We start from the raw sequence: 24,622 nt of genomic DNA, 5'->3' as shown, positions 1-24,622 counted from the left end.
TTTTCTTCATACTCCAAAAAAGTTGAAAACTTGCTCCTTTGATAATAATGCTGTTTAAAAAAGATATATATTTGAAATAATCAAATGCGTTCCTGGAAAAGTATCTCGTGTTAATAACTTGCTAAATATTTAGCATTATAATATACCTTTGAATTTAAATTCTTCATCTTGTTATTTTTTTCAACTTTAAATATTCAAAATACTGGTAAATTGATTTAGTGATCTATTACAATTTTTAGTTTTAGGTCCAATCAAATCTCTCCAACATTTTATTTTTTATTCTTAAAATATATTTTTTTTAACATTTCTTTTATAAAATTATATTTTATTTAAATTGTAAAAACAAACAAACAAAAAATGATAAAGAAAAATAAGAAGACGAGGGTGCTAGAAAATGATAAAACCTCCCACCATAAAGCCCTTCCCATAACTATATATATATAAAGAGGAGAAGGCGATCGAGGTAGAGAGAGAGAGTAAAATAGAGGAAAGGAATCCATGGCGGAAAGCACAGGCTCTAAGAAGAGATGGCTTCCTCTTGAAGCTAACCCCGATGTCATGAATCAGGTACCTTCACTCCTTTTTCCTATCTCTTGATTTTCATTTGTATCCTCTTTTTGTTTCGGTATTTCAAATAATCTCAGTTTGTAGTATTTACCGTCTTCTGAATCAGCTGTATCTGGAATGAATTCAACCTACTACTCTCTCTCCGTCCCAAAATCACGATCTGTTTTGAGTACTGTGGTCAAACTAGCTAATTTTTGGACTCAAATTGGACATTATTTAAAAGTTAGATTTTTTTGAAGCTGATTAAAAGTTAGTTTTAGATACTTAAAATTTAGAAAGTCGCAATGTTTTGTGCTTAAAAATAGTTGGTAGGAGCATCAGATATGTGGAAAAGAAAATGTAGTCAAGTACTAATGGTGTCATATAAAATGGGATCGAGGATATTGATGTTTTCTAAGTGTAATTAGAAGTAAAAAGAGAATGACCTTAATATTGGTTGAGAACTGACTCAATCAACTAAGTATGTTTCCCACCATGAATTAGATTTGATAAGTTTGGCTTTAGTATGTGAAGTTTTCCAAAAACAGCTTCTCTACCTCCACTAGATAGTGGTAAGGTGTGCGTACACTCTACCACTCCACTTGTGGGATTTCATTGTGTTTGTTGTTGTTGTTGGCTTTAGTATGTGAAAGAACTATGGGATGGTATTTCTTAACTAGGTTGAGAATCGTTTAATCAAAATTTATATATGGTTTGTTAAACTATAGGAAGCTGAAGGAGGAGGAAAATCATATACATGAAGGTAGAAATGAAAAATATTAATGAAGTTCCTAATTTATGAGTTTTTTTTATCGAGCAGTTTCTTTGGGGTCTTGGTGTTCCAGCGAATGAGGCCGAGTGCTGTGATGTTTATGGGTTAGATGAAGAACTTCTGGAGATGGTGCCAAAGCCAGTGCTTGCTGTTTTATTTCTCTATCCTCTCACATCTCAGGTTTGTTGTTATTTAGTTTGATGTTAACTGGTATATGTCAATGATCCTGGTCAACTAATTAATTTTCTGCAATGTGCGTGCAGAGTGAAGAAGAGAGAATAAAGCAAGACAGCGAAACAAAGGTGAATTGAATGACCATTTCTTTATAAACTACTCATGTTCATCAGTTCTTTACTTCCAACCTTAGATTTTTTTCTTCTTATTGATGAATGATTCCGTTAGGCAAATTATGCCATTTAGTCTCTCTCTTTTTGGGGTGTTCAATTACTTAAATGTCATTGTTCCTGCTTATGCAGTTCTTGGTGTGAAACTTTGTCCATCACTAATCCTAGGAAGTTCCCTCTTGCCTCTCTCTTTTTCCTATTTAAAGGGGAAGTGGGGTTTGCAGTTGCCAGTGCTTGGTCTCCTTGCTATCAGTTGCCAAGATCCTTTCTCTGTCTTGGATCTGATTATTTCATTTGTTCCTTTTTGTTTGCTTTCCTGCTGATGTACAACATTCTCCAGTTCGTTGAACTCTGGCTTTATCTTTGTTGGCTGCTGTCGTGAAACCATACCAGTGTGTCTAAGTGGTCCTGTAGACAGGTTGTTTGCTAAGTGAGTTTAATAGACAATGCAAGGTCAATTTATACTTGGCTTTGACAGGTAACAGAAACTCGATTTTATATTTCATCAGTCACATAAATCAGTCATCAGTCATCACTACAACATCTTTTTTTTGGCCCCTTATAAATATCTCCTAATATACTTGATTATCTGTTTCTTCTCTATTTATTTGACCGAGTTGAGTTGGAATATTTGATTGTTTCTACATTTATGCCTTATATTTGGCTTCATAATTCTATAATTATTCTTGAGAGCTTTCTGGCAGGTGCACGATCCCAGTAGTACAGTTTACTACATGAAACAAACAGTGGGAAATGCATGCGGAACAATTGGCCTTCTTCATGCTATCGGGAATATCACCTCTCAGATAAAACTTAGTAAGTCATTTGATGTTCTATATATATCATGAACTGATTCTCACCATGAAGGTTTCTACTCTTTGCATTAAGTATGTAATATTAGAGGTGGGAGTACTTAAGAGTTTCTGGTAGTATCATAACAGATAGTTGCACAAGTAGTATATTACTCAGTCAAGAGCTTGATGTTGTGCTATAATTGATGATAATATTTGGGGGAAAGGCTCTTAATTCATTATCATAGTCTGAGAAATGCCTGACCACAGATAAGATCTTGAGAATTTTGGTGGTTAGATGAAATTCTTTGAACTATGGTGACATTCTTGTCAACTTGGAAGATATGTTTTTTTGTTTTACTTTTTACATGTTCACTATGTTGTTTTTTTTCTTCCCTTTTTGCTGTTTTCTTTTTGCCATCTTTTCAATCCTAGTTTTTCTTTTCTTTTTGTTCCCCGAGTTTTGACATGCATGTTTTTTTTTTCCATTTAGCCGAGGGTTCGTTCTTGGACAAGTTCTTTAAATCAACCTCAAGCATGGACCCAATGCAGGTATTAATTTTCGCTATTGAAGTTAGTGGCCAGTCACATCATTCTAGTCATCCAATGCTAATACATTCAGGTACAAATTTGCAGCGTGCTTTGTTCCTTGAAAACGATAGGGAAATGGAAGTTGCTCATTCAGTGGCAGCCACTGCTGGTGATACTGAGGTCAGAATTGCCTTGAATAATCTATGTGTTTCTTACATATCTCAAATAAACAGTCCTTATACTAAATCTATGCCTACTCAAGAAACTAGGCATTTGTATGCTATCCATTACCATTTTTGCCTTCATTTTTCTGAAAGCTACTCAAATTCATCATACCAAATCTGTCCCTCGAGCTTCAATCCTTCATTAGTCAATGAGTCCACGACAATATTTGCTTCTCTGAAGTAAAATTGTGGCTGAACATATTCAAAAACCTTCAGCTTGTCCTTTATGCTTTCAATTACTGATATAAGATTCCATTGGTACTTAATCATTCCTTGGTGCACTTAGAAGTAAAGTAAGTCAGAGATTAAATATTTCATCAATGTATTGACATATTAATTGAACCAATGATCTATGAGTACTCTTGACATTTTCTAAAAAGAAGAAAGATAATTTTATTTAGAGACTAGCAACCACAAAGGAGGAGGGTCTGATCTAGTGCAAAAAACATGAAGAAGAATTCATGCAACCAAGTAGGGTAGTCCAGTTGGTAACCTAAACTTTCACTTATTTGGTGAGGGTTTAATTCCTTATCTTGTAATCCCTTCCCCATTTCCTCTTTTTAAATAAAAAATAAAAATATACGGTGGTACCTTCAAGCCTGGTGTCGCTGTTGTGTGGTGGCAGCAGCAGCTTAACTTTTGCTGATCTAAAGAATGTTGCTGTGAACAACTTTCTATATTTGATTTGAACTTTTGTACATTTAGATTTTCCGGAGCTCACAGTTCTGGACGTTTCTTTATGTGTTTTGCTGCTACGACAGCCTCTTTGTTTTCTCGACATTGTTGGAACAGAGAGGCATGAAAAAAGTATTTGGGCGTCTTATAGGAAGCTGTCACTTCTAAGCCTTCTGTGGGTATTGGTGTGATACACCAGAGATTTTGATGGCTTGCAGTTTGTTGAAGACCAACAACCTTCTTGTTTTTGAGAAGGCCAACAACCTTCTTGTTAAGCTCTGGCCTGTTTGCATGAGAGAGTTTGGGCATGTTAGAGGCTACCTTTAAGCCTGGCAACTGTGTACAACACAAACACCAGAGGTTTTGATGGTTTGCAGATAGTTGATAACCAACAACCTTCTTATTAGTCTCTGGTGCATTTACTCTTCCTAAAACTCACACTTTTGTGAATTTGCGTGCTTCTCTTGCAACTGAGAAATGTTAGAGCCAGGGGCTGTAGTTTTTTGTTATTATGCAAGCCAATATAGAGATTGTTTGAGAGTTTTGTGTGAACCTCAGTTCAAACTCTGTTAAAAACTGCAAAATAGAAGATAGTTCTAATTTTTTAGAATATGATTTATGGAAGATGGAAAAAAACATTTGCTGGCTTTATGTTAAATCTTTTTGAAGATGTGAAACTAAATTGATTGGATTTTAAGACTATGAAGTCAGAAACTTCCTCTATATCAGTTTTCCCATTGAAATAATAACTCCTTTTGTTGGTTTAACAATCCCAATTCCCATGTATATGACATAAAATACATGTCACTATTTCTTTTTTGATGTTTTTTTCCTGTTTAATGTGCATTAATCTGGTGCGTTCTTTATGCAGGCTACCGACGATGTGAACACTCATTTCATCTGCTTCACCTGTGTTGATGGTATTTCCTTCTCCATCCCATTTCATCCCACTCTTTCTCTCACTCTCTCAGTTTCTGTGATCCGTAGAATTGACTTAAGCACTGTCTGCATTCTGCTTCCAAGTTAAGATGGTAGTTATTTGTCATCTGGAGTGTAAACTGAGTGCTTGGGCATTACAAACCTTATGCTAGACTGCTAGTATCCACTAATATGGCTTTGGTGTAGAAAGTTGTTAGGTTGATTTACTTTTTTTCCGAGTATTGTTGGGAGCCAACTGTTATTCCATTTGTAGCTTGCTGCAGAGTGTTTGAGGAGTTCGGTTGATATGGAGCATAGTAGCACCTAGAGGGCCTGGGATCTCCATCAATTTACATTTCATTAGCTATAGTTTTCATGTGAAAACATGGAAGCTTGTATTGATGCTATAATAATGATTTGAAGATGTCTGCTAGGTCAACCACTTCCTTTAGATAACATACTGCCATCCATTGATACTAATGGGAAACCTCTTTTTTCCCTTAAGTTAAACAACAACAAATTGGGGAGCACTAGGAGCGCATGTTATGGGAGTCAAAAAATTGCATCATGACTATATTTTGTTTACAACATCAATAATATAGTGATTGTTGACTAGACGATTCAGCTTTACTTAACTCGACTCATGATGGGTGAGGAATTGAAAGTCACACAAGCTTTGGTCACATTGCAGGACAACTCTATGAACTTGATGGAAGGAGGGCTGGACCTATTACACATGGCGCATCCTCTCCAAGCAGCTTATTAAAGGTAAGTAATTATGTCCATGCTCTGGGGAGTGAAGTTCACTGACCGATGACAATTAGTCAGTGACTGTGGCCCAATTTCTTTGTTTCACACCCAGACCTAACCTTCGTTTCTTCATCCATTTTAATTTGGAACTCTTCAGTACGTGTGATCACCTTATCAGTCCCAAATCTGGAGAAATATCACTTATAAGCAAATATCAATTAATTGGGATTAAGGTTTAGTTTTACTCCAACATAAGATTTGGCGTTTTTTCAGAAGTTCTTTTAAACTAAAGTTCATACTAGTATGAGATCGTAAAACTTAAATGTTTTTAAGTAGTCCTTTTAAACAAAAGTTCCTTTCATCTATCTCCCCATTATGCGTTTTGTGACATGGAAGTATTTCTCATTTATTACAGGATGCAGCCAGAGTTATCAAAAAGATAATCGAGAAAAATCCAGACTCAATCAACTTCAACGTTATTGCTATTTCCCAAAACGTTTAGGCCAATCTAGAGGCTTTTATCGATGAGATGTTTAAACCAATTTTAGCTTTTCATGTTTCTGCCGTTTCCAGTACTATGTTTCTTCTTGTTTGCAATAAGTTACTTTTGAGAAATTAGTACTTGTACTATTGGTGAACAACTCTGCTACATATGATTGCAGTAATTCCACCATCGGCCAATAATTTTACTAGAAGGTGGCCTCCCATTCATGCGTGTGCCAAAACTGATTTCTTGTGCCAGAGTTTGGCATCATTTTCAACTAAAATCTTAAAGGAAGCAAGGAACTAACAAGGATTTGGATATTTTAATAACAGACTCGTTAATAGTAAATCAAGTTACAGAACCATTGAGATCTACCACAAAAACCAACATTCTCAAACAAACGATTAAAAGGTACATGCTTGCATTAAAAATAAAAATAAAAATAAAAAGAGCTCTTGAATGAATCTCTCTTCAACCCTTAATCTGCTGCTGTGCTTGGTGCCCCAACTGCTCCGCCTTCTCCTTCACATCATTTGCCACATGTGCAATCTTATCCCTCGCGTAATCGATCTTGGTTGCTCCGATCGGGTGCTTCCCCGTGACATATCTGTACATCCAGTAGAAAACAAAAGAAGCAGTAACTCCAAAACCACCAGAAGCCAAAAACCCACCAAGGATCAGCCCAAGAGTTATAACAGCAGGTACCAAAACAGGGCTGAAAATCACCAGCAAAGGGGTAACTATAGCTAGACCGATAACGGTAGCCGCCAGAGTTAACCCGGAAAGCACCATGAGTGAACCACCAACAGTGACAGCAGTGGTGGTCTTGGCCACCTGACGAGAAAGCTGCTGCTCATGACGAGGCTGATTCTGCATTGTTCTTCTTTTTGTTGCTAAGGATTGTAGATGAAGAGTGGAAAAGCAGAGAGGAGAGCTATGAGTAATATAATAGATAGATAGATAGAGTTAAGAGAAGTAGATGGGGGGTTTGCTACGTGTTGATCATTTTGAATTTGCATGATAAAGAGGCCTTTGTTGATAGACACGTAAGGTTTCATCCAAACACACTAAAATTTAAGCCATTTGGAAACGACATTTTATTTTATTTTATCAAATGAGAAACCTCTACTTCTTTTCTTCTTTTTCAAATGTCGCACTTTTCATTTCCCTTTGTTAGGATTGATATTCAATAATTAATTTAAGTTTATTTTGTTATTACAAGGTTTATTATTGACGATGATGCCTTATAATATAATTTTATTTATTTTTAGTGGCACTTTACATTTTGTGATATTAACGGTTTTGAATTGACGTGTCATGATTTTTTTTATTCTTCATTTGGTATCTGAATCTCATATTGAAGTTTAAATTAAATTCAAATTCCAAATAATAGGACTCATTCGAGAGTTATACTCTTAATAGAATTTTTCTTTATATCTAGAATTTGAATTCAAGACCTTTAATTATGTTGGTGTTGTGTCCTCATTAACTCACTATGGTCCATTTGAACTTTTCACTCTTTTGTGGCTTAAACGAATGACCAAACATTTTTTTTTTAATTCGCATCAAAAATTCTTTTTGATACTTTAACTTCAATCTTATTTTATTTTAATTAATATATAACGTGTCTCATTTTATGTTTAGAAAGTTTTCAAATTTCAACATTTTATTAGTCAAGTATAATTATAAAAAGTAAAAAGGTATACGTGATATATCTTTGAGATAAATAATTTACATGTTACATATCTTTATAGTATGCTGTGATTCAACTATTTTGACTGTTGTATATTGTTGGGAGTCATAACGAAGCATTTAAAATGTATACAGAAATTTCGATAGACAATTAACACTCATGTACTTGAAAACATTAATGAGTCATCAATCAAACCAATGCACTATAGCAAATTCTCACTTTACTCAATAGTTAGCGCTTCATATAGTGATATATATATAATATCATTCACATCTTATCAAAACAAAGACGATACAAAATACAACACTTTTGTTGCTAAAAGAGAATGACATTATGTCTTTATTAGTCCTTTAAAATGACAATGATAATTTTTTTATTTTGAAATAATTGAACTTAAACTTTTATTTTATCCTCAATAACAAGTTTTTATAGCTACAAGAATATCACGGCATATTTAGGATAACTAATTTCTAAAGTTTATAATTACATACCGGTTAAGATATATTTAAATCGTAAATTTTACAAAAATACATATCTAATCAAACTACATCATATAAATTTTAAAGAAATGCATTTTCATACCAAATGCCAATATTTGATTTGGTGTTTTTTGTTGCATTTTTTAGAACAATAATAATTTGAAATTAAATGATTAATTGCTAGGGACTCAAATTTTATTGTGGGGTCTCAACAATTAAAGAGTACTATAAAATGGTGCTAATAGAATTGTGATAGACATATCAAATCTTACTATATGATAATTGAGACAGCTTCTCATCATTTGAACCAATAATATATGATTAGGTAAAGTATATATAATTAATTAAATAATAATCCCACAATCTCATAAAGTACATTTTTTTAAATGATGAAGCTTATGCTGTCTTCTGCAATAATTAATTCTTTAATAATTAATACATTAATTAATTAATATTAGCTGCTAAACCAAACATGTATGGTATTTACCAAACTAACCTCTTCTCTCCACTAAATTATTGTCCCAATTTAGGCTTTATGGTGCTTATTTGAGTGAGGATATGTTTGTAATTTCACAGAGTGTGTATATACAGAACAAATATTCTCCAAACTCGGCACACGTGCAACCCTACATCTCAAATTGGGCTTTTTATTCTTTTTTCCAACAAGTTGGGCTTTTAAATCCTTTTCCATGAGTAGGGTTTATTTTAATTTTAGGAAAAATTACAGAAATCCCACCTTTTAGTTTACTTATTACCATTATCCCCTATAAATTTTACAATTATTCAAAATCTCTCATTTTTGTGCATCAAATTAGTGTATCAGCGCTTATATTATTGTATCTTGCGCATCAGATTAATGTATCAGCGCTTATATTATTGTATCTCGCGCATCAGATTAATGTATCAACGCTTATATTATTGTATCTCGCACATCAGATTAATGTATCAGCGCTAGGGGTGTGCATTCGGTTTTTCGGTTTGGATTTTTTGGCTTTTGGTTTTGAAGAAGTGCCAAAATAAATTTGGTTTGGTTTGGTTTTTCTCTTTTTGGTTTGGGCTTTTTCGTTTTGGTTAATCGGTTATGTCAATAATTAGAAACATAACTATATATATATATATATTGAATTTCTTAAATATACTTTTTAATATAAATCACAAGTAAAACGTAAAACACAATACTTAAAAGTATATCAATTATAGATGTCCAAACATAAAAAAAAATAAACTAAATCATAATGAAAATAACTAAAAAGAGACAAAAGTGGTTAACTCCAACTTAATTCTAAACATAATATATATAATATAATATAATTCAATTTTTTTGGTTTTTCGATTTTCATTTTTCTAAATCCGAAACCAAACCAAAAAACCAAACAAAGTAAATTATAAATCCAAAACCAAACCAAAAATCCAAAAAACCAATCCAAATTAGAATTCGGTTTGATTTTTTGGTTTAATCCAAATAGTGCACACCCCTAATCAGCGGTTATATTATTGTATCCGTTTGAGGGATTTATGTAATTATAAACTTTTAAGGGATAAATTGTAATTTTGTCTTAAAAGTATGTGATTTCTGTAATTTGCCCTTTATTTTTTTATTATTTTTTTAAAAAAAACATTTTATACATCAAAATAATAGTCGATATATATAATAATATAAATATTTAATTTTAATAGAGAAAATATATATATGGATATTCTATTGATAATACTGTATATTTATTATATATTTAATGTAATTATTTTTGGCCTCTCAATTAAATGTGCAACTTTCCCTAACAATAAAAAATGATACTCTCTTTGTCTCAATTTGTGACACTTTTCATTTTTTGAGAGTCAAACGATTTAAGTTTGATCGGCAATTTGCGCATGAAATCTTCAAATTTTTTGAAATAAAATTTATATATTTGTAAACTACGTAAAAAGTATTATAAGTCACAATAATTGATAATTCAAACTGTTCAAAAGATTTATGAAAAACTTAAAGTAAAATATAGACTTGTTCAAATTTCTAAATCCGAATTGTGTTATATAAAAGGAAAAATTACAGAAATCTCACCTTTTAGTTTACTTATTACTATTATCCCCTATAAGTTTTACAAATCTCCAAAATCCCTCATTTCCGCTCATCAGATTAATGTATCAGCGCTTATATATTGTATCTCGCGCATTAGATTAGTGTTCATGTATAAAATGTACATTAGATTAGTGTATCATGTATAAAATGTAATGTATCTTACTTAACGATTAATGTATCTCCCGCATTAGATTAATGTATCAGCGCTTATACTATTGTATCCGTTTGAGGGATTTCTGTAATTATAAGCTTTAAGGGATCCGATTAACGGTTAATCACATGTTAACCAGCTAAGCCGGTCACATGGGCCAGATATGTGAGGCCCATTAATCCAAGCAAAGCTGGCCCACCGACAAACTACAGGTCCTCCGATAATGATTGCACGTGCGGGCATCAATGGCTGACAGTTAAATTTATTCCCGATGAGCAGTTGAGATTGAATCCATTGGAACCTTAGCACAAGTGAAAAGTTGGAATATAAGAAAAAGTCATTTTTTTGTTTCCAACCCGGCCATTTGGAATGACATCCCAACAAGATTTTCTCCATATGCAGAACTCGAATCCGAATTCGAATCCAAGACTTTGAGACCTTTGATTAAGGGTTTTTTGACCCCTAAAAACTTTCTTTTTCTTATATTCATATATTAGTGATGTTAAAATTCATATAATAATAATAATAATAATAATAATAATAATAATAATAATAATAATAATAATAATAATAATATGATTGTGGTAAAAAAATTCATCGATAAATTTGGATGAAAAATATTCACAAATCCGAGATTTCAATATTATTAAATTATCTTTTACCTAATTGAACAATAATAACATAAGTTCAGTTTATCATGAAATAACTTGTATTAATTTTAATGAGGTAAAATCATTATATTAGATCGAATAAATACATTCAAAGTAATAAATATCTTGTTTTAGAATTGAGAAATTAAATTTAGATATTTTTAATTATTTGTTTGTACGAACAAAATTATGCCATGATAATTGCTCTGGTCTCTTTATGAAACTTTCTTCCCGTTCAAGTAAACTTACAATCAAAACATGTAAAATTTTAGAATATAGTTTTAACCTTCGTTATAATTTGATTTGTGCAAAACAAATTTATATATCGACAGATAAACACTAATAAATGAATTACTCAAATTAAAATAATGAGCAAGCAATGATGAAATGATTATTTGAGGTGACCGTTGACTAGATGTAGAGGTTAGTTTGGCTGAACGTGTGGGTACACGTATGCTACAAGTGTATTTGGGGTTGGTAAGGAAAAAGTATTCCAGCTAGGATACACATGACCATGCTCATAATATATAAATATTTATATTTATGCAACTTGATAAAAATAATTTAAAAAAAATGTATATTTTTTATAGTTTGCTTATTTTGTACTTGGATCTTCGTATGTATTCAAACGCTCTTGAAATTAATAATAAGCTTGGATTTTGTAATTTTATGAATAGTACTTAAACTCTAAAATCTTGATATGGAATTAAAGGAGTAATTACAAACCAATATAGGATTACGGGGAATTTTTGCAAATAGCCACTATAATAATCTTAATTATACTTCATAGCTATAGTTTGCATATTTACGGGTTGTAGCTGCAATTTAAGTTGTCTCGTTTGTATAATTCGCGGGTTTGGATCATCCGCAGGTTGGAGATTGAGGGGATGAGGAGGAGATAGTAAACTTAAAATGTCACTTATGAACATGTTTTTCCTATTTCAATTGAGGAAATCAATTCTCTAGATTTAAGGAACATGTTTTTCAAATTTTTCGTCCAACCAAAATGAGAAAATTGAAAAAAAAATCAAAAAATAGTTTTCTCTATACCGAGCTCACTTAATATGTGAAGTAGCGATAAATTGAATGTCAATTTTACTATATCATCTTTTAAATATAATAACTTTAATGCTTTGCAAAATAATTATAATTAATAATAAAAATAAATTAAATAATAAGTCTCTTAATTTTTTAAAATTAATCAAGAATGACATCTATTAATAAAAAAAATCATTTTATAATGAACTAATAAAGGTGGACAAAAAAAGTAATAGTAATTAAATAGATGCATTTACATATGTATATATTTAATTCATGTTTGTTTATGCTTTTGGAAACTTGGATGGGTTCCTAGAATGATGAGTGTTTATAAAAGTTAGCCAACTTGATGAATTATTAATAGTTGTTTAATTCCAAAGTTAATGTTTTTTTAAAAGGTAAAGCTTCTTTAATAAGTAAATTAATTTTGAAATTCTATAAATTAACAAGGGTAAAAATGATAAATTCATTATGTCAATTATTACTCCCTCTGTTCCTAATTACTTGTTCACTTTTGAATTGACACACCTATTAAGAAAACAATAATTGGCATAGTGAGCTTACCATTTTACCCCTATTAATTATGATGTGATGAATTAAAAACTTAAGATTTTCAAGAAGTTTTATCTTTTTCAAAGTAATTAATTGAGGGTATAATAGGTAAAAAAAATTTGTTCATTCTTGATTTATCAAAATGAACAAGTAATTAAGGACAACTAAAAAAGAAAATATGAATAAATAATTAGGAACATAGAGAGTATTTCTTAATTCTTAATAGGTGCAGGTAATAAATGGACAAGTAAACATGAAGTAGTAGACTAAAGTTGTTACGTGCCAACTTAATTAATTAATTGTAATGATGAGAGACAGCAAGAGATTTGTTAAATAAAAATTCACAATAATCATGTGCAATCCTACACATGATGAAAATCAGGAATAAAGTTAATTAAGTAATTAAAAATTGGGAAGTGCTAAATGATTAGAAGATTTGGTCAGAATTTAGCCAGAAAATTTAAAAAAATATAATTTTTTTTATTTTAAAGTTATTTTTTTTTCATTTTTTAGTTAAAAGGTATTAAAGTTAAAAGGATAAAAATATTTTAAAAATTAAAATAATATAGATAAAATATCATTCTAATCAAAAAAGATTTTTTCTTATTAATTTTCTGTCAAATGATGCTCTTGTCGGAAAACAAATCTTAAAAAGTAGCTCCTTTTTCATCATTTTCTTAATGTAAATGACCAAAATGGTCCTAATGTATAGGTAATACTTTATTTTGATCCTTAATGTATTTCACTTGATTGAAATGATCCTTAATGTACAATAAATATGTTTATTTTAGTCCTTAATATATTTTACTTGATTGAAATGATCCTTAACGTATAAAGATCACTTGTCGTCCCCAAACCAAAAGGGATGAGGGAAAAAGACTCGAGAAAGCGTCCTTTTTTGGGGTTAGTCTGACTGTCCTCATTCAAGTTTGTAAGCGTGCGAGTAAGAGGGTAGTAGGCGAAATTTTATGAATTGAATGAGGGAAAGGCGGAGGTACGAAAGAGGGTTCGCTAATTGGATTTCCACTCATAGAAAGCCTGAAGTTCGTCCTCAACTGCTAACAGTTCCAAATGCCCAAACAGGGAAGAAGAAGTGGTATCTGTTATAGATCCAAGGCATTGATCACATACTCCTTATCTCACCTGCTGCATTCTCAGTTTGGTACTATTGAAATGATCCTTAACGTATATTTTAACCATTTTGGTCCTTTATCCTAAACTTAACATATTTTTTTCAAAAAAATGTTAAATTTAATCATGGACCCTGCGTAGCTAACAAATTCACTATTGAAGTTTTCTTTGTTAACTCCAAAGAAAATTAATGTCATGAAATCTAACACCATTTTCTGTACTTTCTCTAACAAAATTTATTAGTATTTTCTCTTGCTAAAAACAGAAATGAGAATGTCAGTACGTAGAATAATAAAATGGTGTAAAATTTTATGGAGTTATTTCTTTGAAACTAACAAAAATGACAACAATGCTAAATTTTGTTAGGCACATAGGATCTATAGTAAAATTTAACACTTTTTAAAAAGTAAATCTATTAGGTTTAGGGGAAAAGACCAAAATGAACCCCTTGTATCATATATTAAGGATTATTTCAATCAAGTGAAATATATTAAGGATTAAAATAAATATTTTTGTTATATATTAAAGACCGTTTCAATCAAATAAAATATATTAAGGATCAAAATAAAACATTACTTATATATTAAGGACTATTATGGTTATTTTCTCTAATTTTCTGCGTCGAACTTATTTTACTTTTCTATATTTTCCCCCTCGAAATCTTTAAAAAGGCATTTGGCCAAATTGTATTTTTTTTCTTATTTAAATGTAAGTTAATTGATTCAAAAATATATATCGACAATAATCAGTTTACGAACATGCATGCTTTACTTTCCCAGAGAAAAAAAAGTGCCGAAAGATTAAGAAAGTTGCTAAGAGAGTACTTATTTATTCGTCTTTCATGCTGATTTTCTCCTTTTTCTATTAAGCTAGAAAAAGTTGTTTTTGCGGTCAAAAAATCTAATCTTTATATGTACAAGAGTAGTTAAAGCAACTCCGAGTGACAAAATCAGAATTTTAACTAATTAAGAGAGAATTAAAATATAAAAAAAAAGTAAATATTTGGAGAAGTCAATACGGTTTAACATGTATAATAAAAATTTATTCTCACCAAGTGTATATTTATACTTATACTTCCTCTCTTCATTTTTACTAGTTATATTTGGATTTAATACACCCATTAAGAAAACATGATTGACATGATTATTTTACTACACTACTCCTGTTAACTGATGTCTTGATAAATGAAATGGAAAAAGTAAAACATGGCAAAAAAAAAATCATTAGTATGTTTTCTTAATATGTAAAAATGGATAAGTTAAAATTTAATTTTAGATCAATAGATAAATAAAATGAACGAAGAAGACTCAGACGAAATTCCTTGCAATAACCTAACTCTACCCCAACTCGCTACTTATTTAATTAATTAGGACATGTTTGATACGAACAAACAATAATAAGTAATTTTCTTAAAAACTTATTTATGATATTGATACGTAATTATTGAAAAAGTTATCTAGAGATTTTATTTGTATACAAATATACAATTCCAACAAATGTTAAAGTTAGGTGGGTCGGGTGGAGTGAGATGAAGGGTTTAAAGAGGTGGGGGCGGTGATGGTGATAGTGGTGGTGGAAGGTTTTGGGAGGGGTCGGGGTGGATGTACCGTCTCAATTAATGACTTTATTAAATTAATTACATTTTTTAATATTCATAATTATGCATATTAATAATCGATTAAGCTACTAATTTTTTTTGTTCGAAATATGAAAATGTTGGGACAAGCAACACGTACTCGTTGGAACACCCCTATTTCCTCGTCTCCTCCGACATCTTGTCGCCTCAAATCGCCCTTCCCTAAAATCATTTTTAATTCATTCATCATTTGTTTTTGAGTGAATTTTTAATTTATTATTTAAAATAATTAAATTGTTTAATGTTTAATATTCTTTGTCCTTATTTATTTGTTAAATATTTTATAATTTGATTTCTCTTTGTATTTATTATTTTTGACAAATCAATGAAGGATAACATTCTTTTTTCCCATTATACCCTCAATTTATTAATATTGGGTTAGAATCTTTAAAAAATATAATAAATAAATATATTTGAGACCCTATCAATTAATAAAAGTAAAATGGTAAACTCATTATATCAATAATTATAGGTCTGCCTAATCAATATTAGACAAAGAAAATAGGACGACGAGATTATGGATGTTTGAATTCTTCTTTTTCATGTTTTACCTTTTCTTTAATCAAGTTTTATTATTTCTAAGAGATAAATCACACTACTTATAAAATTTATAAAATAGAAGGAATACCTAATTATGTCCTTAAATATTTTTCTTAATGGATATGCATTATCTGACAAATTCACTTACTATGAAATAGAGGGAGTACCTACTTATAATATTTTTAGTTTGGATACGTCCTTTAAAGAAATTTATTACTTCTAAAAATAATTTTTTTAATTTACTTGTTCTTAACAAATGCATGAAAAAGTATCAATACTTTTGATTATGCATTTTTTAAATATTTAAATAAGATAAATTAGAAGAATAAAATCAATGTCTTCTTAATTATGTGATATATTATTTATTTTAAAATAAAAATAATAAAACCACATACTACTAGATTTTAGTGTTTCAAGATATATGTATTTCAGGATATATGAGATCAAAATCATGTGTAATTTGTTTTAGATGCACTATAGCCAAGTGGATTCCTTGGTTTCTAAGATATATAAACAAATTTCACTCGTCTCCTCCTATCTCACTAGTCACTCTCATATCTTGTTCTCGTATCTAAAATCTAGATACATGTGAATCACCTATATCAATGTTATTTACATGTATTTGAGATATATAGACAATTTCGCTCATATTTCTTTTGCTCTTGCGCGTCTCTCTCCCTATTTCAATGTATTTGGTAGCAAAAAAAAATATATTTAGGTGTGTCTGACTTAAAATTTGGTATGAAATTCTTAAATTATAAAATAAAATGCATCTATTACAAAATTATACAGAGAATTAATTAATACAATAGAAATATTTATGTAATTAAATAATTTTTTTTGGTATTTATTTACTTTCACATAATAATTGTATTATATATATATATTTCTGGACTGTACTCTCAGGAATCAATTACCATTTCAGTTTTTTTTTTCTTTCTAAAAAAACAAATTCAGAACTTTTGCTTCTTTTGAAAAGGAAAATCGGAAAGTTAAGGTTTTAGCTAAAGAGTAAAAAGTTTGGTGCAAATCTTATTAGTGAAGGATAAATTAAGTAGGTTTTAGTATTGCTTTTATTTTTTTTGCTGTTAGTGCTAAGTCTTTTATGTGTGTGAACATTATAAATATTATCCTATCTCTATCATGTCTTATAAAATCAGTATGACAAAGGTTAAATGTCATGAATTACTAAGTTCTAATTATTTTATTTAAATTTTTAAATATTTAATAAAAAATATATGGCCATATATAACACATCCTTTTCCATATTAAAAGTATTTTTTAGATTTCTTAATATTTTAAAATAAATTAATGATTCAACATGCAAGAGATTTGTTGGGATTTTTTTCTCCATATTTACTACTTTATATTTTAAAATATAATTAGAGAATAATCAAAATAGTAACAATGGAAAGTAATCATTAATTTATGTTCTTATTTTTTATTTTTTTTAAATAAAAATCTCTTATACTCCAATAATTCACTTAATGTGGATTAGAGGAAGTATCAAACAATAAAATTATTTTTTTGAAAATATTTTTTACTAATGTAAAATCAATTTAGCCTAGATATAAACTCAAACTTTGATGGATTAAATAAGTAAGCGAGTTAATAATCAATTCAAACTTAAATTAATAATTGGATTAATTATAATTTCATGAGCTGATTTTACCAACTCTACATTATAAAACTTTGATGCATAAAATGTGGTGCCTTTATATAGTACTAGTGTTTTTACATTATCATCGAGTAATTAATTCAAAAGTTCTTAATATGAGTTTTATTTATTATTACAGGTAGAGATAATTTAATGATGTAATACGTACTAATGATGTGAAGTATAAATGAATCAATATTATTCCGAATTTCTTTGGGATAAACCAAGTGAAATTATCATGATTATCTAACAATATATTATAGCGCCAAAAGAATGTTTGTCTAAATTTAAATGATTTATTTAATTAACTAATATTTCACTAATGAATGCATGGTTCAAGTGATTAATAAAGGGTTTCTCATTATTTTTATTTTTATTAAAAACTACTACTACTAATATTTGAATTCAGAAAAATAATACTCGTACTAATCTTTTAATGATTGGGTCTCACCTCTCAACCGCCACGAGTGATTAAAATGAATTTGAGATACAGAAGGCCCACATTTATTTGCATGAATTATTATAGGAATCATGCATAATTATGATTAAATAAATAAACAATAATTTGAAAATCTAAAAATAGAATATGTAATACTCAATTAGGTCATGTTTGTTGTCTCCTTATTCGAGTTCACGTGGACAACCCTTAGGATCCAAGCTAGGGAAAGGAGGCATCATAATTTATTTAGGTATTTGTAAGGAGAGAAATAAAATAACCTTTTTTAATTAAATAATTAAATTTGATTTTGAGGAAATTTAAACTTTGTACAAAATCAGTGAAATAATTATGTGGCATAAAATTACATTATAAAAAGAATTTATATTTTAAGTCAAAATAATTCTATATATAAGAATATATTATTTTCATAGAATAAATTAAAAGATAGATATCATAAATGAATGGACGTGTAAATTTTTTGTATAAATAGATATAAATTATTTTTTCTTGAATACGAATATAACGTGAAATAGAAATAAGATTCTAATAGTGTGTTTTGAAAGAATAAAATTCTTTAATTCCAATTAGAAATGTTGAGTTTAAATTGATTCCTACTTTAATAAACTTACGCAATGAAAAAGAAAAATTAATCGAGATATGAAAATTAGATTTATTTTTTAGAAAAACATTTTCCGTCTCACCATTTGACACCTGGATGATGCAATTACACGTGCGAGAACATGGTGGGAAGAGTTAAAGTAGTGGCGTTGAGTTCAAATGATTGTAGGTAAAGGTGGTGTCTTCCTATAGAGGGACAAAACACTACCATACGCACGCTTCCATGGACCCACACTTCCATAAATTATTTAAATATAATTACTATTTGATTTTTGCAATATTGTGGGGAGTACAAATTGATAAATTTATAATAGTATAATTTTCTTATAACGACTTATATAATAATAGTAAGAGAGCGCCACATAAAATTAAAAGGCAAAGGATTAGTTATATAATGACACCGCAAAAAAAACATTTGTATTAGTAATATTTTTAATGTTTATTTTTGTTGATTACTACTCCCTTCGTCCATTTTACATGGCACGAAGTTACGAAAATAAAAAGATAATTAATTTTAAGAACTTCCTTTTGGGTTCAATTAAAAATACATATATATGAATCACATATCTAAAAAGAAAAAAAAAACACCCACGTAACTTTTATTTTTTTCATTATTACTTATTCATAATAAATATTGCCCACTAATATACTTTATCATATTATGTATATATATCATGAGTCTAAAGGAGTATAAACAAAAACTTAAATTTATATAAAATTAAATAAACAACCACAAATATTTTACATAACATAATAAAAATCAATTCAAATATATTTCATATCATATCAAACTAATACAGATTAAATAATATGAAACGAAATAAATAAAAAAGAGAGGGGCATAGATATGTGAAAGTATTGTGTAAACCAGCACGACATGTTTGGTCCACGTGAGTTCTGGGACAAAGCAAACACCCCTAAAGATAAAAAGAAGGTGGGCAACCTCATGCATAAGATTTTTTATTCGTTTAAAAAAATTGACTCAATTTGATTTGACATAAAATTTAAAAAATATATTTTTTTATAATTATAAATTAAAGCTATTTTAAAAGTATTAAAATATCTTTTAATTTTATAAAAATATATTATATAAAAATTTAAAATAAAATATTATAAAAAAATGAATCATTCTTTTTGAAAATTATTTTTAAAAAAAAATATCATTCCTTTTTTACACGGAAAAAATATTTACATTTTGCGATGACTAGTTTATTTGTTTTCATTTTCATTGCCCACGTGAAGTCCACTTTTATGTGTCCCCAAATCTGTTTTTAACCTTATCTAATCATTTGACCTTTGGCTGAGCTTCCCCCTTATTAGCTGGCTCATCACTTCACTCAGTTTTTGGAGTTTTCTGTTGCCAATTATCTTCGAATCTCATTTGCTATCAACTATATATATACTCCTATGTCGTTTTAATTTAGTATGAATATTTAAAAAGTTAATTTATGATTTTAATAAAATATGTTCACTAGCCACTTGACCTTATAGAGTTGAAATCTAAAGTTAAATTTAAATTATAAATAAGAATTTGTCATTAAATTCAAATCATAATTTATATTTATTTTTAATAAATAATTTTATTAAACTCGTAAGCAATAGAAGACAACAAATGAGGGAAAAAAGGGGAGGAAAGCGACTAGTTCGTCCCCTTCCCTTTAAACTGGTGGAGAGGAAAATAGGATGGATAGATGCCTATTATATATTCACATTTCAAAGATAAGAGGGACCAAGGAGACATGGTTTTGGGACCCACTTCAGGTGGGCTCTGGGACCCGTAATGCTCAGTCAGTATCTTAAGGAATCATTTATTATTGAAAGATTTGTTTTTTTTATTTTTACTTTGCTGTTTGATATCATAGATTTTTTTTATTTTAATATCATAGATTCTATTTGAGGAGAACCACTTTGAATAATATATATATATATATATATATATATATATATATATATATATATATTATATATAGAATTTAAGATTTAGGATTCAGGGCTTAGAATTTAGAATTTATATATATACATATACCAAAGTTGCAAGAAAAAAATAAACTCATCGATACCTAACAAGAATTGAGAGCAAAGTATTTCCCCTCAATTCTCATCATTTGATTTGATTTGGTTGTAATATCTCAAGAGATTATTAGACACACAAATTAATGAAAACACATTGAAGTTGAGAGCCTTGTCTTCACAAAATTTGAGGGATTGGACATCTAATTATTTGACTTGATTTCTCTATGTTCGCAATAGTTAGGAATTTTTTTTTGGCTAGAAAGATATTTTATTTATGTTATTTTACTTTTTAAACTATTTCTATCCATTTAACTAAAAAATGAAAAAAATATCAATTTATTTTAAAATAAAAAAAATATTATAGTTCTTTTAAATTTCTGACCAAATTCTGGCCAAATTTTCTGGTCATTTAGCACTTCTCATATTTTTTTAAAAAAATAATAGGATTAATATTACTACATTGCCCTTTGAATATATTAAATTTAATGCTTTGAAAAAAAAATGCACTAAATATTGAATATTATTTATTAACAAGGGTAAAATAGATACGATAGGGTAAATTATCTCTTGATTTTTAAAACTGGACAAGCATTGTTAGGCAATTATTTTTAGTATTGTGGACTAGTAAAAATAGACGAAGAGAGTAATATTCTAACTATTAATTATGTAATCATCTAAGAAATTTACTCTGTAATTATTCCTACTTGCTCCATATTTTGTTATTTTAAAAAGGCACGATGTGAATCCATCTATAAATTCAAAAGGCGTAAGAGCATTGAGAGAACATTTCCCCAATACGAAAGGATCAGATGAGATACACCTCTTATGTGCCCTCGATTAAGTATTTTGGTAAGAGTTTTAAAGGGATTTACTGAGGTACGTAGGCGCTTAGAATATATCCTAAGTTCAGTTGCATAAGTGTCCTGGCCCGCAAGAGTATAAACTGTGTACGGCACAACCAAAAAAAAAATAGAAAAAAAAATCACTCAATCCCCCAGAACTACGTTGTGACTTGATCCTCTTTACTGAGGTACGTAGGCGCTTAGAATATATCCTAAGTTCAGTTGCATAAGTGTCAACAAACCACATGTTCCCACTTGATCTGTCACATGTCAGTCAAAGCAATAAGTATTCAGTTTTATCTTTTATCTCATCATACTTTAGACTTGTACGAAGTATTGATTGGTCAATAGATGATGGCAAACCCTTATAAAATATGAGTTTCTTTAACAACATGGTTGAAGTTTCTTTCCATTTAGCCAAGTATGCAAGTTGAAGTCTTTATATTCTTCGAGTTTACAAGTTGAAGTATTTGAATCCTCTAAGTATACAAGTTCAAGTATTCGAATCCTCTAAGTGTGCAAGTAGGACTTCAAGTATGTAAGTAGAAGTCTCCAAATCCTCCAAATGTGCACGTCGTTGAATTTCCATGCCGTAAGGTGGACAAATTTGTCCCTTTGCACCTTAAGCTAGCCTTTTCGCGGATTTATCCTTAAGTGGATCTTTGAATTTCCATGCCTTAAGATGGACAAATTTTTCTTGCACCTTAAGTTATTTATCCTTGAATGGATCATTAAATTTCTATGCCTTAAGGTGGACGAGATTTATCCCTTTGCACCTTAAGCTGGCCTCTTCACGAATTTATCCTTAGATGGATTATTTTTGGTATGCCGTGCACAGTTTATATTCTTGCGGGCCAGGAGTAACAAAAAAAACTGCCGTGCCTTAAGGTGGACAAGATTTGTCCCTTTGCACCTTAAGCTGGCCTTTCTCCGGGTTTATCCTTAAAAGGATCTTTAAATTTCCATGCCTTAAGGTGGACAAAATTTGTCCCTTTGCACCTTAAGCTGGCCTTTTTGCGGATTTATCCTTAAAAAGATCTTATAAAGCCTCAAGTAAGTGATCTTCAATGCGGGGACGTTAAACACATCCCTTCGCACCTTATGGTTAAGTATTTGGGACATGGTAACGCCTTGAGAGTAGTATTTTTTTTCAAGGCGGGGACGTTAAACACAGTTTTTTTAGTAAAGCCTCAAGTTGGTTAAGTATTCGGGACATGGTAACGCCTTGAGAGTAGTATTTTTTTTCAAGGCGGGGACGTTAAACACAGTATTCTAGTAAAGCCTCAAGTTGTTTAAGTATTCGGGACCTTGTAACGCCTTGAGAGTAGTATTTTTTTTTCAAGGCGGGGACGTTAAACACAGTATTCTAGTAAAGCCTCAAGCTTGGTTAAGTATTCGGGACCTTGTAACGCCTTGAGAGTAGTATTTTTTTTCAAGGCGGGGACGTTAAACACAGTATTCTAGTAAAGCCCCAAGTCTGAAATTTTCAGCATGACAGAAATTAAAGTTAACTTCAAAAAAAATAAATCATCTAGAAAGATTCTGAAGGTATTAAATCTTGAATTTTGGATATATTGTAGACCTTTGTGTCTAGATTCGAAATAATCAAGCTGCTTGTGATTTCGTCGTTCCTACATCAAGACATCAGAGTTTTAGTAAAGGTGCACAACTCTGAAATTTTTAGCATGACAAAATCTAGAGCTAACTTCAAAATATCATCTGAAAAGATTCTGAAGGTATTAAATTCTGAATTTTGGATATGTTAGAGATCGAGAAGTCTAGTTTCTAGAAAATCAAACCGTTCATGATTTTGATTTTTCTACAATGAGATATGAATTTTCTACGACAGACATGTCAAGCTGTAGAAAAAGTGACGAAAATCAGAAAAAGAGAGGGAGATTACCTCGAATTATGCCTCTTTCGTCATAGGCTCGTAGCTCACAATCTGTAATTGAAGATAAAATTGTGGAGATAATGTGTCTATTTATAGATGTCATATGGTGGGAATAACATCATTCTCCTAGTTTAGTTACAATTCCTTTTTGGCTAGGGCAATAAAACATGTATATAAATATTGAAATTGAGTAGGATTACAATTCCTAGTTCAATTACAATTCTTTTTTTGACAAAGATAATAAAATATATATATGAGTATGAAATTGAATAGGATTATAATTCCTAGTTCAATTATAATTCATTTTTTTAACTAAGGCGATTGGTCACTTCGAATAAAACTAGGAAAGGTTGGTGGCGTTGAAATAATTTGTTGCCTAATCCTTGACAAATTTGAAGATATGAAACGGTGGCTCTATCACAATTAATCCTATATTAAAAAAAAAATAAAGGAAAATTAAAATGTGGGCCCTTATATTAGCTCCGTCCGTCCAAAAGACCATCTGAAGTATATGCCTAAAGTTTTGGCAGTATAATATGTATATATATACTTTTAATATTGATTGAAATCTTCCAAGCAATCGGTGAAATGTTAAATAAATAAATTGCATGGATTAGTTTATTTTATTTGACTCAAGATAAATTTAGTAACCGGTTAATGCTTCAAGCCTAGTCTTTAAAAGATAAAATATCTCGACAAGACTTCAAGCAGGGGGCATTTGTAATCATTTAAAATTTATTAAATATAAATTTATAAAATGATTCGAATTATATTAAATTCATAAATATATTAGTCCAAATAAATTATTGATTAATATAATTGGGTTAATTATTCAAGTCCAATAAATATGGATTTAATTAAAGTCAAAATTAATTGATTTGGGCTACAGTAGATTGAGCCCAATTTGCTAAGTCCAATGTCATATTTTCCTAGAGGCCCATTTTTTGGTGCCACGTGGGCAAATGAAGTGGCATGCCAAGTCAAACAAGAAGCCAATAGGATCATGACGTGTGTCAAAGATGACAAGCCCGCTCCATAAAGCCCATATGTCATGTCACTTAAATCTGATTGGCCGAAGGGAATCCTGTTCCAATCACAACTCTTCTATTCTAAAACTATAAATAGGGGTCTTCATAATTCAAAAAGAAGACACAAAATTCTAAACAAGAAGCTAGAG

General features: G+C 29.9%; 3 protein-coding genes across 5 annotated transcripts in view; 1 reads left to right on the top strand and 2 right to left on the bottom strand.

Moving 5' to 3' along the window:
• The window catches only part of LOC125831646 (uncharacterized), an 831,707-nt gene that overhangs the window by 63,180 nt on the left and 743,905 nt on the right, over positions 1–24,622 (bottom strand). The gene's annotated exons all lie outside the window — the stretch shown is intronic.
• LOC125831634 (ubiquitin carboxyl-terminal hydrolase 3) lies at positions 409–6,148 on the top strand. Its single transcript, XM_049510804.1, has 9 exons — positions 409–567; positions 1,367–1,498; positions 1,582–1,620; positions 2,367–2,478; positions 2,947–3,005; positions 3,090–3,164; positions 4,755–4,803; positions 5,493–5,569; positions 5,967–6,148. Exons 1-9 carry the CDS (start codon positions 499–501, stop codon positions 6,051–6,053), a joined length of 699 nt encoding a protein of 232 aa, XP_049366761.1. The 5' UTR covers positions 409–498; the 3' UTR covers positions 6,054–6,148.
• LOC125831649 (oleosin 1-like) lies at positions 6,507–6,930 on the bottom strand. The gene has a single exon (XM_049510822.1). It carries the CDS (start codon positions 6,909–6,911, stop codon positions 6,507–6,509), a length of 405 nt encoding a protein of 134 aa, XP_049366779.1. The 5' UTR covers positions 6,912–6,930.

This window comes from Solanum verrucosum, unplaced genomic scaffold, assembly GCF_900185275.1.
Source record: "Solanum verrucosum unplaced genomic scaffold, falcon-dt-bn FXZP01000049.1, whole genome shotgun sequence".
NCBI classification, from domain to species: domain Eukaryota; kingdom Viridiplantae; phylum Streptophyta; class Magnoliopsida; order Solanales; family Solanaceae; genus Solanum; species Solanum verrucosum.
The sequence above is the reverse complement of the archived record's forward strand: the minus strand, read 5'-3'. Positions and strand labels throughout refer to the sequence as shown.

What these genes read in the sequence shown, in the direction of transcription:
- LOC125831649 (XM_049510822.1), bottom strand. Translation starts at nt 6,911, where the DNA reads ATGCAGAATCAGCCTCGTCATGAGCAGCAGCTTTCTCGTCAGGTGGCC.
- LOC125831634 (XM_049510804.1), top strand. Translation starts at nt 499, where the DNA reads ATGGCGGAAAGCACAGGCTCTAAGAAGAGATGGCTTCCTCTTGAAGCT. An exon ending in AGCAAGACAGCGAAACAAAG is followed by an intron (nt 1,621 to 2,366) that starts GTGAATTGAATG and finishes GCTTTCTGGCAG; the next exon opens with GTGCACGATCCCAGTAGTAC. An exon ending in CTCCAAGCAGCTTATTAAAG is followed by an intron (nt 5,570 to 5,966) that starts GTAAGTAATTAT and finishes CATTTATTACAG; the next exon opens with GATGCAGCCAGAGTTATCAA.